The sequence below is a fragment of the Maniola jurtina genome, chromosome 13 (genome assembly GCF_905333055.1).
Source record: "Maniola jurtina chromosome 13, ilManJurt1.1, whole genome shotgun sequence".
Lineage (NCBI taxonomy): Eukaryota > Metazoa > Arthropoda > Insecta > Lepidoptera > Nymphalidae > Maniola > Maniola jurtina.
The window spans coordinates 3646212-3664210 of NC_060041.1; the positions used below are offsets into that span (position 1 = coordinate 3646212).

At 37.0% G+C, this 17999-nt stretch overlaps 1 protein-coding gene across 3 annotated transcripts in view; it reads left to right on the top strand.

Moving 5' to 3' along the window:
* LOC123871481 (Fanconi anemia group J protein homolog) overlaps window positions 1–17999 on the top strand; it is a 69431-nt gene that overhangs the window by 47471 nt on the left and 3961 nt on the right. For 2 of the 3 annotated variants that reach the window (XR_006797275.1, XM_045915328.1), the window contains exons 5-16: window positions 8487–8658; window positions 9734–9983; window positions 10222–10464; window positions 10887–11006; window positions 12435–12529; window positions 12914–13041; window positions 13523–13636; window positions 14755–14870; window positions 15846–16037; window positions 16194–16378; window positions 16876–16969; window positions 17560–17673. Coding sequence is in view for 2 of the 3 variants with exons in the window: in XM_045915328.1 (XP_045771284.1) it covers window positions 8487–8658; window positions 9734–9983; window positions 10222–10464; window positions 10887–11006; window positions 12435–12529; window positions 12914–13041; window positions 13523–13636; window positions 14755–14870; window positions 15846–16037; window positions 16194–16378; window positions 16876–16969; window positions 17560–17673 (1823 nt within the window). In the remaining variant the exon portion in view is untranslated. The remainder of the gene's footprint in view (window positions 1–8486; window positions 8659–9733; window positions 9984–10221; window positions 10465–10886; window positions 11007–12434; window positions 12530–12913; window positions 13042–13522; window positions 13637–14754; window positions 14871–15845; window positions 16038–16193; window positions 16379–16875; window positions 16970–17559; window positions 17674–17999) is intronic. The other variant, XM_045915329.1, reaches the window with a different exon arrangement.

Sequence of the window (17999 nt, forward strand, 5' to 3'; positions counted from 1 at the left end):
TGCGATCGACCTTCAAATTGTGGTTTAAATAACATTGAGGTATTTAGAAGGCTTATTTTACAATGAAAAATGAAAAATGTTTATTTACAAAATACAGTCTTGTACAATTTTCCTGTGTCTGTGTGGTGGTACCCGCACTAGGTTATCCTGTATCGTGGGTACAATGGAATAGATAGTGAACATAGTGTTAAACAATATAAAAAGTGTGGTTTACTTAATGATGGGCGTTATTGTTACTTTTAAATAGTTTTCAGGATGTATCTACTATGTCCTGCCGGGGTTTTATTTCTCATTAAATGATTTCACAGGTGAATATCTCACGGAACGTGGTATTTCAATCTTCACACTTGTAATCGTGTGCCGAATTAGTTTGGTTAAGAGTTACGATAGGGATTTATTTTCACATAGTGGTTTTGTTTTACGGAAGGTAGGTTCTGGATTTAGGTTCAATCGTTTGCTGCACTCATTGTATAGATAGATGTTTTCCTTTTTCTAGCACACAGTGACGCGATATTATCACACAGCACTCATTGGGCATCTTGAATGTTGTTTTGTGAAATTATTATTTTTTGTAAACCGCTTTGGGATAAGGTAGAAAAAGTTACATGAAATAGCTTTTCGTTTTACGCCTGCCAGTGAAATAATCCGTCTCTACTTGTAATGGTTACTAAGTGATTGGGGATATAAAATGTTAATTGATAAAAATGAAGGTGATCCGTTGTAATAAAGTAATAGTGACCAGGGTTAATAAATTGAGCATTTTGAGAAATATAAATCCTAAAATGGGTGTAAAAGTAGGTTTATCTTATCTGGTTATTCTTTAACTAAATTTAAAATTATGGTAGGTAGGTAGTCAGATAGTTTTAAAATACGGGGTGCATAAATAAGTGTTTTTTTTTACAAAAGTGAGGAGAAATGTTTTCATTTATCTATTTTTACCACTTGAAACGCGTAATGTTTGAGTTTCAAACATAACTTTGCTGATAACAGCTCACCATGAACAACCCATGGCCGGCCCACTACTGAGCAACAAGTGTCTCCTCACAGAATGAGAAGGGTTTAGGCCGTAGTCTACCACGCTAGATAACAGCTAATTTACTTTTAATACTGGCACAATAATTTGAGTACTACGAGTAGCAGGTAGGTATAGTATATGGGCAGCGGGGTTTTTTTTTTTTGTTTACCTGTATTCACGCAATTAACTGTGTACTGCCGCATTTAAATGCAATATGATTTTGTTTTTATTGGATTAACATCGCTTGGCGGGTTAAATTCCTGGCAAATGTTCTATTAAAATTAGAGTAAGTTTTTTTTTAATGGTAATATACCTACAGTACTGCCCTTAGGGCAGGGCGCGATTATAAGTACCTACTACCAAAATACTATTTTCTTTGTTGTACGAAAGAAATTTTAGGCAAATATCTTTGCACTACGCTCGCGTTTGTGGCATGACATTATCCCAGAAATATATTTAAAAAAATTTTCACGCTCGCTTGACTCGCTTCGCGATAGTTCAGTTTCGATATGCATTTAGTTAACGAAACTCTCAGGAAACCACGTTTGTTGTGCTCTCGAAATTGATCAGTCTGTTTGATAAAATCGAAATGCGGTGCCTTATAAATTTCGCTTAGGAGCGCCGGTAGTATCTCATGATAATATGAATAGTGATCATAATTTTTTTTTTAGGCTGATTAAGCATTGAAGGTTTTTCGGCTGGTCTGGCATTTCGCCTGATTTTATGTTTTTGCTTATTTAGCGCGTTCAGGAAAGCTTTGACAACGTTTTATAACATGAGTATATATATATTTTTTTTGTTTTAGTTACCGAAACAGAAAAAAAAAGCATTAAAGATGTGGGACCGAGGGATAAATCTAGTGTGATTTTTGGTTGGATTATGAAGTTGTAGTTAGGGTATTTAAAATAGAAAGATTTCAATTGTAGGAAATGATGTAAAACATGTTGAGGATAAGTTGTGTAATAAAGTCGATAATTCACTTGTTGGATGTCACGCGATCTCATTGCGAGGAGGAATCTTTTTCTTGTCTCTGTTTTTATAAATACGGTGTTCTGACGGGTTTTTTATTTACGTCTCGGATTATTGAATACTTTCGGTGTTTGATTGGACGGTTAGAGGTTGCAAAAGCAATCGCCCTCTAATTAAAACATTTATTTAGGCATTAGTTCAATTTGGATTAAATCTCGCGAAAAGCCACGGTGGCTGTCTCTCGCGCGTCTTGGAAAGACATTCCTAATGCCTGTTTTTCTGAGGGAGGGATGCATTATCAAGTGAGATGAGCTGCAATGTTTGCGGCTGACTATTTTGGAAAATTTGCAATCGTGGCAAGTGGAGTAAAGTTTGACTAAGCTATTTAATGAACAAAGTATATAATGGATTTGGTGAATGGTTATATTATATAACATTTTGATAAATGGATGAATTTGAAGAGTGTATGTATGTGGTTGATGCACATTTGTTTCATATTTTTACTTAAGTTATAAAGTATTACATTTGGTGAGTAGTTATTTATATTTGGTAGGGTAGGTTTGATAAACAGGTAGTTATCTTGATTAATAAGTGAGTTATCATTTTATAAATGCGTACTTTAATGTTTGATGAACTGGTATACTTGATAAATGTGCATATTTTCATACTTCAAAGACAAGTTGTACCTATTAGTTTCTTCAAGCTTTTAGTTGCTGATAATTATATTAACATTCTTTAGAGCGCATGTCCTATGGACGAAATCGTTTATACATACTTTCACTGTTTGAAATGTTACAATCATAAAGATATAGTTATGACTAGAGGGGGTCATAGCTTGTTGCCGCTCTTGTACATCCATGTGTCAACTAGGTATTGTTATCTCAGTATATTTCAGGGAACCTCCGTTCGGGTGAAAGCGATAGCTGTTGGATAAATGCTTGTTGGGTTATCAGAAGACCGTGTAGTCTTCGATGAGGTTACTTGTAAATATTATAGCGAAATAGTAAGTTTAAAAATAGAATGAGGCTAAACTAAAAAAATGAGACAAAGATAAAAATAATAACTTAAAGCATTGAAACAGCATAAAGTGAAATAGTAACTTACAAACTATACATACATATTTACGAATTATGTAGATAGATATAGTATTACTGGATTATGTATATCAAATAAGAATACTGTCAGCTCATGTTTTGTTTTCGGCGTGGTAATTTTACGCTTAAAACTCATAAGAGATATCATGAGGTTCGCTTTCTGTAAAAGTTATTAGCTTTAACAGTTAATTGATTTATTACATTATTTATTTATTATACACTCAACAAGTAAAAGTATTTTGTTTTGACAAAATCCAAAGAAGTACCTATTGGATTAATAAGGCAAGGTACGAAGCATTGGCTGGATTTTACAACATTTAAAGTTTCCTGTTCATTTTTATCATTGAGTTAATTTGAGGCGGAAGGATCCTCTGGAAAATTTTTAAGATTAAGTTATTAGTAAGAAAGTATATTTTGATTAGGTTAGTTTAAAATGTACAGCCGGTAATTTAAAAAAAAATATATATATTTAATTTTACATAATAGGTGAAGCTGGTTGATGCACCAAAAATCGAATTATCATAGGAATTTAATTAAGCTAACATTTTTATTTATTATCAACTTCAAATATACAGTAGCAAACTGATTAGTTGGAATACATGCAGTGATTGGAATATTTAAGTTCCGATAGAAGAATCTATATCGTGGCTTGTTCCTTTATGGACAAGAATATTTTTTTTTGACTCGTGGGACCACTTACACAAAATATCAACGTTCGGTTTGGAGGTCTTCCATGGCTATTCCTACAGTTCCATGAGGTATTGAAGAGGTTAACACTTTGTCGCTCGTCACATCAACCAGCACGGCATTTGGGTATGATGGATGGATGTAGATAGGTACACATTTGATGGGGGGGGGGTTTAGTGGTTTGTATCAATAGGAACCAGGGGTTGAATGAGGAAGGCTGAGGACAGTACGTGTGGTGCTTACTAGGGAAGGTTTATGTTCAACAGTGACCTTATGATGATGACGATGTAGATGACGATGATGATGATGATGGACGTACGAGGACGAATCTTTTACGAAACGAATAAAGGAAAATCGAACAGATGCGGGTCATTACGGTTAACATATAAAATAATGTATAAGGTACCTACTTTCTTCTAATCTTTATGATCGATCAGCTTGTGATAGAGATCTTGATGTCGTAGAGAATAGAGATGTATCGAACGGAATATTTATTTCATTTTTTTTCCTGCTATTATGTTGATATCGCTTTTCTCTATGAAAAGGAATTAATGATAAACTAATAGGTATCATTCGGCGGCGAGTCGCGACTGTGTCGTTCCCAGGGTCGAATTTGGTAGTTCTGCTTATGTTACTCGAAACGACAAAGTACGCCATATGGTGCATATTATGGCTAAAATAAAATATATAAGTATCATGTGAAATTATAAATCAAAGATTCTTTTTGCATGTAGATATTATATGGTTAAGAGGCACAAGTGACGCAACTACTGTACCCTGGCGTTTGTTTAACATTGTCCATTAGTACTTCAGAATGTGGATTTTGCTAGGAAAAAAAAAAAAAAAAACAATAGGTAATTGTAAGAAATATGGGAAGCGTAATCTGCATTAAAAGAAAAAGTTTGAATTGGAAGCAACCAGGCATAGGATTTTCATACATCCGTAATCACGTTCCTTTCAACTCTCTAACTATCACGGTTCACGATACGCCGTTCACGGTTCAGGCCGTGACGCACGTGCAGACGGACAGACGGACGGAGAGCAGAGGTTTAGAAAATAGGGTCTCGTAGGCACCCTTCGAGGGGTACGGAACTGGAGAAAACTAAATTATAATAATGATAATAGGTTTTCTAGGTTACCAAGTAAAATTACTTCTCTTAGGTCGGATTGTATTATGATGGATGCTTATGAAACAAAATTAAATGAACGGTCTACTCAAAGTGTTTTATGTTTGCAGGATCCAAGGATGTTGGAAATGAATAAATGAGGAAAAGAAAGACCCAAAACTAGGTATGGGTCAGGGACACAAAGTCCCAAGGAAGGAAAGCCCCGAGGTTACGGGCTATGGACAAAAAGTCCTATAGGAGGAAGGAGGTAGACCCTAGGATAAGGGTCATTAAAAATTTGGATCTGGAGGGAAAGAACCCTAGGATAAGGGTCATTAAAAATTTGGATCTGGAGGGAAATAAGGACAATCACATATGTATCCCGGTAGAAGAGAGACGCGCCAAGGCTCGGAATCCGCGATTTTCCAATAAGAAGGGAAGAAGAAAATATGTGCGTAAAACTATTGCGTTGAAAGTGTATGAAAATGTTTTGTGATTTAAATCGAGAACTGGCGGCGATTAACTTTAAGTTTAGAGAGTTTATTTTATCAAAAGGACAAGAAGTTCACTTACACATATTCATATTAAGAATCGCTCCCGATTCTAAATATAAATATAGAAGAAAACATAATCTTTAAAGGTATGGTGACTATACAATAATATAAAAAGTCAAAACACGTTATATTCGTTAACAAACTATACCTACATCTAGCTAAGATATCTATGGTGTTTGACACTGTTTGATTAAACTTTAAACTTTGTAAAAGATTTTTCCTCCAGTATGAGTTTCGGCAAGTACATTATGTAGTAGAGCTAGGTAGTTTACATACCATAATTAGTCCTAGCTTTATGTAATTGTAGCATAATAGGTATGTTCGTTTTGTGTACCATATTTATGAGATTTAGCTTTAAAGTGATGCGTGTATGTACGGACTTTAATAGTATTTTCCTAACAAATAGACATATTTTGAATTTGTATAATTGACTTATATAATATAGTTCATCAGTTTTCTTATATAATTCTTTAGTGGGAAGGAGAGTCTAGTTGGAACAGAACTTTTAACAATTTATTTTGAGATACTTGAAACCCTTTAAAGTAGTTTTTAGTAATTAGTTTTACATGCTCATCCCCAAATCTCTATTGAGTGTTCCTGTAAAATATTGGCTTGTGAGTTATAATTGATGCTTCGGACTTTATGCACATACCTACCTTCTTTGATTAAATTGAGGCCTCCTTTAGTTGCTACTGGTCTCGCAATTTTTGATATCTTTATGATTTTTGAAAAATTATTTATAAATTTAGAGTGTCTGCATCTTTTTATTTTAATATTAGCGGAAGAGAACAGAAAAATGAATTTTAGATTAAAGGCTAAATTTGAGTGCTACTGTAGACTGGCAGGTAAAGTTGCGAGGGTAAATAGTTTGGAATTGAATTGAGTTTATCTGCTATTTTCTAATTATATCGGATGGAAAGGGGTGCTGCGAGTGCTCTAAAATTAAGTTGCAATCATAATCAATACCAATGTATCAATAAAACTGTATATTCCTTCTAGTTAAGTTAGCAAGAATATTAATTTAATTAATTACTATCTTAATTTTTTTTTTGTTTTGTTGAACTAAGTCTTTGTCATTTTGGTTGTGAAGTTTACATGTTACTTAAGTTTTAATTTTTTTTTAAAAGCGATGAGACTCGCTTAAAACAGGATGGCCGAGCTGTAAGCTTGGCCCATATTAATTATCTATAAAACATAGTTGGCGCCACTCAAATCATAACATCATATTAGAAGGCGTCATTGATTGGCTGAAGTTGTTCAACATCTGATCGATAAACGTACTGTATATAAAATTCTTATAGTTTTTAGTTGATGAATTGTAGCATAATAAAGGATAATATTTGTAATCAATATATAAGATGAAAACATCTTTATTACTTAGATGATTTGTGAAACGAGCTTGATGATTTGTATATTAGTCACTAAGTTTATTCATTGTACAATTTGGATTGGCCGATAACGATAAGATAAAAAGGGGAGTGGCTAATAAACGTGGAGAGGTTACCTGTAAGAGTGGTTTTAAAACGACGACATTCAAAAATATACTAACGTAAGAGGAACAACATTTATTTGACACAAATGTAAAAGTTAATAAATTTAAATATGAAATAAAAGTGTAATAATTTATCATAAAGATTGTGTTTGTGATTTCGTCAGACCTTACCCAAAAACAGTATACATAACATACCTACCCCTTCCAAGTTAGCCTGCTACCATCTTAGACTGCATCATCACTTATCACCAGGTGAGATCGCAGTCAACAGCTAACAATACGGGTAATGGAATAAAAAAAACATGATTACCTTAAATAACGTTTGTACCTTACCTACATCTGTCCATTAATTCGCTTTAAACCTTTTATTTGATAAAATTAAATAATAGATTGCAAGTACATAATTCAACAGACCTATTTTTCATTTTATTCACTTAGAACTATCTAGATTCTAGAGACAGATAGACATTACATTTGTTACTTTTAGAAACTTACATAATCAACTTTAGATGACCCGTCTTTAGACCCAAAGATAAGTGCCTACTGTTGCCTACTAGTGATTTTTATTGTGTTCAAACGAAAAATGTATCCTCTACGTATCCTCTCATGACAATTGCCAACCCTACTTGAACGCAACCTCGAGCTACGTCATTCAGACGCGCACGCCGTGAACATTGAAGTACGAGTATATCTTTAACAAACGCCAATATTGTATACTTTCATATATCTTATGTACCTACTTTAAATAAATCTTTTGTATGTATCTTGTTATTTTTATACGTCAAGCATAACTAATTAAGCCTCAATAGCTCAACGGTTAAAGGAGCGGACTGAAATCCGAAAGGTCGGCGGTTCGAACCCTACCCTTTGCACTATTGTCGTACCCACTCCTAGCACAAGCTTTACGCTTAGTTGGAAGGGAAAAGGGAATGTTAGCCATGATTCAAATGGCTAATATTCTTTAAAAAAAATTAATGTTAACAGGCTCTTTATCGTTACAAGTAGTTATTTAGTTCAGTCTGGCGTTATCTTGTCGCTACAGACGTCAGATGGTTGGGTGTGTAAAGGATAAGATGGCACACTTGTAAACTTTAGGAAAATAATGCCAAGATGTACTACTGCTGCTACAGCTTAATACAAAGCAAGATAGAAGGAAAACGTATGACGTGACCGTAGACGATCATCCTGGCTTAAGAACCTACGCCAGTGGTTCAACATGTGTACAAGGTCATTATTTAGGGCAGCGGTGAACAAAATCCAGCAAGCCTTAATGATTACCAACCTCCGATAGAAATATGAAAATCGACCTTATATTATATTTAGCAAATGTGGAAGTGTATTAGTTTATGTTGGTTTGTCCTTCAATCACGCCACAACGGAGCAATGAATCAGGGGGATTTTTTCATGGATATAGTTAAAAATCTGGAGAGTGACATGGGCGACTATTTATCCCGAAAAATCAAAGAGTTCCCACGGGTTTTAAGAACCTAAAATCTCGCGGATTTACGTTTTTAAAACTCGAGTATTATTGTTAAATAAGTATTACACACATCTTATATCCTATTATAGGTATACCAGACGAAGGCTTGGTAAAATTGCAGAAGAAAATGCGTTACAATTCCGATTCGTCTCTAAGTGCCGCCTGCACCACCACCGCCTGCAGCTGTTGCAGCCCTGAACTGCCATCTACACCAGAAAAATTCATACCTGTACCTGAAAAAGAAACTCCTACAAAAATAAGGTAAGCATTCCCATAAAAAAGTTTAACTAACCATAAATTAAATAATGCTTGCTTGTAATGAAAGCTTCGCTAAGGTCTGCATCCGTAGGTAGTCGAAATTCCACGTACGTACGAAGCGATTTGCCTCCTCGTTGCTTTCGAACCGTTCGAATATGAAACGCCCTTCCGGCATCAGTTTTCTTCTCCAAGTTCAATATCAGTACCTTCAAGTCAAGAGTAAATAGGCATCTTCTAGACAAGCGTGCTCCATCTTAGGCTGCATCATCACTTGCCAGCAAGTCTGTTTTCAGGCTTATTTGGTATATTTCTTTTGTTGAAAGTTATAACTTAGAAGAGACAAGTAAATTTTTTTACAAAAATAAAATTTACAATAATAAAATCTACTGTTACAACTTGTTTTTGTTGTAAACGAAAATTCGAAACAAGGTATAGAATATGGAATGTATGCTTTAGACTTTGGTGTAAACGTGGCAATACAGTTCTTTGTAATGCAATTATTTAGTTATTACGAATTGTACAAGCGTATACGCGCATTGTGTGTTTCAGGCTCAAGTTCTTAAGCTATTTTATTATTTCTATTATCATATTTGGACTCACATAGTCGTTAGTTATGTACTTAATAGAACATTGGCAGCGGTATTTCCTAAAATGTCTTGACGAGGTAAAGAAGACCAAGCAGCAGGAATTTATATAGCATCATATGCATGGATTTACGCGGTAACGGTTATAGCTTTTTGTAGCTTATATGAGTTGGTTAGCTGTGTAATATAAATATTTAATATACTTAAATGTTTTTCTATTTTTTTACTTTTGCATACGTAGTTGAAACTATCTGGCTAAGTATGAGATAAAAATATAGATAGAAATGCATGCAGAAACTGCTTTAAATAAATACTAACTCTATTTAGGATTAAGAGTTGTATTACAATATTTTAGAACAGAACTTTAGAAAGAAAGAAAGAAAGAAAAAAACGTATATTTTTAGTAGTAAATGAAAGTAGTGTTTTAAATAGCATGTTATGGTGTTTGTGAAATCGGCATGCGACATCGGTGATGGGTATCGCGTTGATTCCAGAGAGCTTTACGCGCTGGTCGAGAATCTCCGCTTCAGGACGTCCATGTTTGTTGGTTGCAGCCTTCCCATCATCTACTACGGAGCGCGCACGCACAAGCAAATCCAACAGGTCGTGAAAGAGTTGGGCAGGACGACGTACTGCGGCGACGCGAGGATGTCGCTCCTGTCGGCGCGGGATCACAGCTGCATACGGGAGTATGATAGGAGCCAGTGGCCTTCTAAGAATGATATGTGCTCCTCGTGTATTAAGGTGTGTTGTATTGTAAGGTTATTTTTAAAAATAGATTTGAATTGTCAAAAATAATATAAAATTATTAATTTATTAATGAAGGTAGTTCAATAAAATTGATATTTGGCTCATTCAATCGCGCGTAATTACTTACTCATTCTGTCTGTTCAGAAACCATCGACACGACTCGAGAAATGAAGGCTAGGTACTTTATGTCATACATGTTATTATGATTTTATACTAACTACTCAATTTACAGCCACTGTCGTCTAAAGAAAAACAGAAAATCCAGACCCCCCAAGAGACCAACTGCAAGTATTACGATAACCGCAAAGCTTTGAACTGGAAGGCTCTGCCGCCCGCCTTTGATCTCAAGGATCTAGTGACACAGGGCGAAATAATGACCGCTTGTCCATACTACGCCGCCAGAGAGATGGCCAAGAATGCCGACATTGTGTTTTGCCCTTACAACTACTTGATTGAACCCGGTATTAGGAAAAGTGTAAGTCATACCTGCCGAGATTTTTAATAAATATACAGTGTGTGTTTTTTTTTAATTGGGAGGAGATACAGGAGATGAAATGATTCTTACATGGAATTGAGTCGATTGGCGCTAAAAAAATTTAGTCATTTCATTGATTTTTATGGACAACTCACGCTTGACCATAAATTGACCAAAAAAAGACAGCTTTTCTGTATCTCCTATGGTTTTGGATTTCCCCATACTGTCCCAGTTAAAAAAAACACACTGTATAATCTTATACATACATAAAAATAAATCCTTATTTCCTTTTGTCACCCCATAACTTGAGAACGACTGGGCCATATCGGATAATTCTTTTTTGTTCAGTTTGTAATTGTTAGGACAAGGTTGTTAAGTAGTTGAGCCATTTTTATTCACTAAAATAGTGAATAACTTTTTAGATGCAAATCGATCTAACAGACAACATTGTGATCATCGATGAGGGCCACAACATTGAAGACATCTGTCGGGATGCCGCCACTTGCAACTTTACTAGGGACCAAGTGAAAAACGCTTTGAAGGTAGTACTTATAAGTTACTAGAGGATGCCCGCGACTTCGTCCGCGTGGATTTATGTTTTTAAAGATCCCGTGGGAACTGTTTGGTTTTCCGGGATAAAATGCCTATGTCAATTACAGGGACCGAAGCTACCTCGGTACCAAATTTCATACAAATCGGTTAAGCGGATGGGTTTTTAGGAATCCCGTGGGAACTCTTTGGATTTCCGGGAGAAAAAGTAGCCTATGTCCGTCCCCGGGATATAAGCTAACCCTGTACCAAATTTCGTCAGAGTCGGTTAAACTGTTGGGCCGTGAAAAGTTAGCAGACAGACAAAAATACAGACACACACTTTCGCATTTATAATATTAATAGTATGGAAGTATGGATATTGGATATGTAATATTACATTACAGTCCAGGCCTGAAATAAAGTTATTACTGACCTAGTACCTAACATTGAAAGGCCGAGGACATTGAGGTGTGGCGACGATGGTAGAGACAGAAATCTCAGTGGGCGATAACTATTTTGAGTCAGAGAGATTAAAATAAACTAAAATATTATTTATTGTACAGCAAATTTACGTAGAAATATAATTATATAATAAAATAGATTTTTTTAATACAGTTGCTCAAAAAGTGGCGTATTGCAGGGACGTATAGCGTTCGGGATGTGGGCTATTACATACTCGTGCTTTTTCTTTACCTTTCCCGCACTCGTGCTTTTTCTTTCCCAACTGTCAAAATATTAAAAAGAAAAACCAACCAAGAAGTTTTTACTAAAAAAATTCATAGAAGTTTTTATGATTCATGCAAATACGTATTTCTAATAAGAAGCTACTAATTTGTTTCAATACCAGATTTAATGATTTGATTGAATGAGTTTGGTTAGGTTTCATTTCATTTCATCTCATTAAATTTCATTTTCATTTCATATCAATAAAAACTTCTACTGAAGACTTGGCTGTATGGGCATAGTTCCCTTTGCCTACCAGAATGGGTGAAGAAAAAAAAAAACTCTGCTTATATTCTACGGTTGGCGCCATTTTTCAGAAATTTTCTTTGCGAGTTTAGTTGTTGGTTGCCTAAAATGAGTAATTTCGACCCTAGTTTTTTATATCTATTAACAATAAAGTTGTTTTAAATTAAATTAAATTAAATTAGTTGAGTTTATTGTGTTTTTATTATTTTATTAAATTGCTTCATTTTTTCGCAACTGTATTAAAAATAGTCGTTCAGTACACGTGCGGAACCGTCATTGCAACTCGTTCCGACTGTCAATCCTCGCCTTCAGCTACGCCTCGGCTCGGGTAGACATTTGTCGGAACTCTTTGCAATGACAGCCTTTCCGCACTTGTAATGAAATATACTATTATACAACAGGCTTTCGTTCTTATTCTGGATAGAATATAGTACACGTCATTATTCATAAAAATGATATTTGATTTCAAGGAACTCAACACCGTAGCTCAGTTCCGGTACGCCAATCAAGCTATGATGACACACGTCGAAGAGCTTCAGGTCGCTTTGGGAAACTGGGACCAATGGTGCGTTTATTTCCTTTTTCTAGGGTTTCGTACCTCAAACGAAAAAAAGGAACGGCGAAAGATGTCGAGGATGGGGAACGTGGAAAGGCCTTCCACGCGAGCCTAGCCCTCGGGAGGACCTATGGTCCACAGGCTGTGTAGATGGACACGGGGCGGTCCGCCGTTCACAGAGTGGTCCTCGGGTTGGTAGGCGTGCTGTGAGATGGAGCATCGTGAAGTTTTTAGTCGGGAAGAGTCCGACATAATCACTGTGCTCCCCCGTGGCCGGTGGTACTACGACGGATGGAGAGGGATTTTCCTCACGAAAAAGAAAAGGGTCTCGGGGACTTCCGCAAAGTGACGCCTGCTTCTATCCAGTAAGATTATAGTTGTATTTTATTGTAGGTTCGGGAACCAAACTCCGTTAATAAACAATCAGCCGGTGAATGGAACGGAAGCGGCGTTCAGCTGGCAAGTGGAGAACTTCGTGCAGACTCTAAACAACCACAACATCGGCCAGAACCAATACAGTGGTAATTATGATAATCAGCTATATGGAAATGTAATATGTCTAAAGTAAAGTTGTGTTTTATTTTGATAGTAAGCTGATATGGAAGCCTTAGTTTTTAGGGTTCCTCCATACCCGAATGGTGCCAACGGGACCCTATTACTAAGCCTCCGCTATCCATCCCTCTGTCTGTCAGCGGGCTGTATCTCGTATACTGTATAAGAGGTAGAGAGTTGAAATTTTCACAGAATTTGTACCTATTTCTATTGCTAATTTCTATGCTATTTCATGGCCGATGTAAAAATTTAAAAAAAAAAAGTGATATTTTTTGTACGATGTTTTGGAACCCTTCGTGTGAAAAATGATACAACAAAACTTAAAGCTATGTTTATCTGCGTGGAATGGTGCCAAGAATACTGGCTGCATTTCTGCGCTGGACAGCTAGGCTGATCCTTTGCGTAAATGCCAATTTTTAGCACCAAAAAACGTTATCTTTACGATTACAGCATTCCATGAAAACGTGGAGGTATTCTGTAGGAAGTTCCGCGAAGACAGCCGCACCTTGATAGGAATCACGCAATCCACTTGCAGTCTCTTAGAATCCCTCGACACTGTGCTTGGTAAGTTTCACCATCATCATCAGCCTGTGGACGTCCACTGTTGGACATAGGCCTTCCCTAAAGAGCGCCACCACACCCGGTCCTCAGCCTTCCTCATCCAGCCATTTCCCGCCAGCTGCTTTATATCGTCAGTCCACCGTGCTGGAGGGCGCGCCACACTACGCTTGCTTATACGCGGTCCGATGGTTAGTTTATTTAATTCCAAATCCGATATGCGAGTATATCTTATATCAAATTCGAAGGAATTCAATTAGCGTTCAGATTACACCACCACATTGACCAGATATAGAATCCGAAATAATGAAATAGGTATTCAAATTCCAGTTTCGACTAAATATCGAGTTCGAAAGAATTTGATAAATAGTTAAATCTCGGTTTGAACGAATATTGAATTCAAAAAATCAATAGATACAGTCAAACTTTGGTTACTAAATATCTAATTCGCAAAAAAAATAAGTGTTCAAATTCCGGTTTGACCATATATCGAATTCGAAAAAATTAGATAGGAATTCAAAGACCACGTTATCGTTTTCCACTATGATAGTGGTCCATATAAAATTCCCTTACCCCTTTGATTAATAATTTTATTCATGTTCAGACGATTTTCACTTAAAAAAATCTGAATAGGGTAAGTGTCTTAACATAATAATGAGTTGCTTAACAGCTTTGAGAGTTCTAATAACTTTAAGAGATTTTGTAAAGTGGTGATGATAAAAAGAATAGTCGGCTGAGTTTATTGTAGGAACTTCTCAAACCTTCGCGCGTTTGGAACCCTTGTAGCTTTAGTTTAAGTTTACATATTTAACTATCACCATAACACTATTTTTCATTTTTTTTATTCAGATACAAATTAGCCCTTGACTGCAATCTCACCTGGTAGTAAGTGATGATGCAGTCTAAAATGGAAGCGGGCTAACCTGGAAGAAGTATGGCAGTTAAACAGCATCATACCGGAATGCTTAATTGCTTGGCGGCACGGCTTTGCCAGTAGGGTGGTAACTAGCCACCCTGCCGGCAAAGCCACCATTATCTTACAAATTCAACCATTGGCAATCAAAAGTATACAATGGTGAATAAATATTTTGACTATAAGTATCACTGGATGTGTCGAATCGCAGGTTTTCTGTTCCGCAATTCGGGCAAACACATGGACGACTTCAAGCCAGTGCTGGTGCGCAAACTCCACTCCGAGGTCAACGACGCCAATGCGTGGAGGGCTTCGCAGTTTAATAAGGTATTAAATAAAACTATTGCACGTCGTCGTCAACTGATTAGACCTCCACTGCTGGACAAAGGTCTCTTATAGAGACTTCCACATGGCAATGTCTTGTCCAACGTTGTGGACCTTAATCCAGTGCCCAATAAAAAAGCTTTTGATTTATCATTCGCTTCAAACGTTGCGATTGCTCTTGTAAGCTTTGGTGTTACTTTTATTATTCAAATATTTCTTCCATTCATATTATTTTTATTTTTACTCTCTTGAATGCTGCTCAGGAAGACCAGGATAAATCTAAGACAAACCCTAAAGTAAGTATTTTTCACTGTTACTGTCTCAATGAAAACTTGAGTTTTGAAATGCTTACCTTTTCTGTCATGAATTATTAAAAACTTTTTACTCCCTTCCTGTCGTGACTCCTTTCCATAATCACATAATGATAGTTTCCTTAATAATGTATTGGGCACATCCACATCCTGCCGTATACAACTCGACTGAGGACGAAATTTCAACTCTGTCATGGTTATGGTCAGACGTTACTGATAATAATAACCGGGACCGTCTGCTTAACGCAGTATCCGGGGCATAGAGGAAACGAAAACGCCTTGAGATTTTCAAAGTCGGGCAATCATCTAATTACCGTCTGATCTGCACATAAACCTCTGATATGCGGCATACTAAGCCACAAATTACACGAATTAATATTTATAAGCAATTTTTAGCTTTAAAGGCACTCTAAGAGCCGGCGTACATATGGCGGAGCGCAGAGCAGAGCATGCTCGCGAAGTTTTCTAATCGCGTGACACATTAGGCGAATTTCTACCAGAGAATGCGCGAGCACGCGCGGATGCGCGAGTATCCGCACGGAGTCACAATTGATTTTAGATAATATTTCAATGAGGACAATGTCGATAATATTTTGACTGTGAAAAATACTCTGCGCTGCGCTCCGCCATATGTGCCCCGGCCCTAAGAATGATGGCACAATTTCAGCAAGCTGAGTACGGCCCGTTGACTCTTCGGCTCATTTGTATGAACCCGGCGGTGGTGTTCGAAGGCCTGCATTCCGCGAGGTGCATCATCCTCGCTTCCGGCACACTCACTCCGCAGATAAGCATGCAGTCCGAACTCTCCACTGAATTCCCTCTGAAGGTCAGCCCGAAACACATCATACCCAGCGACAGGGTAAGACTAACTACCTGCCAACCATATGACTAGGTATCCGTATAAGATATGAAATAAGTGCTTCAATTGCAGCCTGAAAATGGAGCCAATATTCTTATTCCAAAGTCAAATTTTTAGACTTATTGCTTATTTGCTTTGTTCTTTTGAATCTCTCAGGTTTGGATAGGTTCCCTCTCAAGTTGCCCTGACGGTACTCCACTAGAGTGCACCAGCCAAGGCACCAAACAGACGGTCGTGCAAGACGCGCTGGGCGAGGCCGTGTATGAAGTGTGTCGCGTCACGCCACACGGCGTGCTCTGCTTCTTCCCTTCCTACCAACGCATGAACGGGCTTGTGAGGCGGTGAGTCAATAATTACAGGACACCAAAAACTTAAATTGAACAACAAAAGAAGCTCTAAAGAGTCATTTATTACATTTTAGAGTTCCGTAGCGCAAAAGGAAAAACGGAACCCTTATAGGATCACTTTGTTGTGTGTGTCTGTCTGTCTTCCGTCCGTCCATCGTCTCTGTCAAGAAAACCCATAGGGTACTTCCTGTTGACCTAGAATCATGAAATTTGAGTTAGATAGCACTAGTAAAGAAATATATCTGAAAACCGTGAATTTGTGGTTACATCATTTAAAAAAATTGAGATGTGTTTTTCAAAGTAAGATAACTATACCAAGAGGGATATCATGTGAAAGGGCTTTAATTGTACATTCTAAAACAGATTTTTATTTATTTTTATGCATAATAGTTTTTGATTTATCGTGCAAAATGTCGGAAAAAATACTCGAGTAGGGAAACCTCGGTGCGCGAGTCTGACTCGCACTTGGCCGGTTTTTGGCAATGTTCTAGATGGCGACAAACCGGTTTGTGGAGAAGACTGAAAGAACTAAAGAATATCTTCATGGAGAGCAGCGATGCTAAAGACCACGACAACAATATGGAGGTAAACACTGAACTAATTTAAGACGCCATCTCATGTTCAAAAGAACATGAGAAAATTCTCCTCCTCCTCCATTCTCTTGAGAAAAATCTCAGGAGAAGAGCTGGCAAGAAACTTGGCAATTTCCTCTGAGAAGATAACATAAGAGAAAACATATTATAAGTTGAACATATGAGACATTTTATTTAGAGAATACTTTCTACAGCAATTGTATGAATACATATTTTTTTAGAATCTGAACATTTTTGGAAAATAGGTATCCATTCGATTTTTGGATGGCCTAATAGATATTGATTTTGACAAAATTTGATACAAACCGAGTATGCAACTGGGAGAGGAACAGGCCACTTTTTATCCCGGAAAATAACAGTCCCGACACGATTTTTAAAGACCTGAATCCTTATGTACGAATTCCAAAATTCCAAAATTCCAAATCGTACTTTTCGGCGCGCATCAGAACCTCTTCTGATATTTTTTTAAGTTTTAAGACTCGTCTTTTTTTTATAAGTTTCCAAGTTTGTAATAAGTGACTATCTTTTGTACCCTACATGAGCAAATAAAAATTATTGATCGATTGATTTTATACCTGGCAGGAATATTACGACTGCGTGGGCTCGGACATGGGCGCGCTGCTGTTCGCCGTGTACCGCGGGAAGGTGGCCGAGGGGATGGACTTCAAGGACCGGCAGGCCAGGGCTGTTATCACTGTGAGTATTCGCCATTTGTGCATTCCTTGTGCGCATATATTATACTTTGCAGGACTGTTGCAATAGCATGGGCTTGCACTTGGCCTGCGTATAAGCGGTAAGTAGTTTGTGAGTGGTTCTCAACAAGCCGACGATTACCGGTTATTTTTGTGAATTTTTTTGTAATCACTGCGGGCTACTGTTCGTTAGTCCTAAATAAAATAAAATAAAGTAGAATCAGGTGAATCAGTGGCCACTCGCACTGCGATTATGCTTGCTCGCTGTGCTTTGGACATCGCTCACTGCATGTGAATTGTAAGAGTAATGTATAACCGCTTCTACTTTTC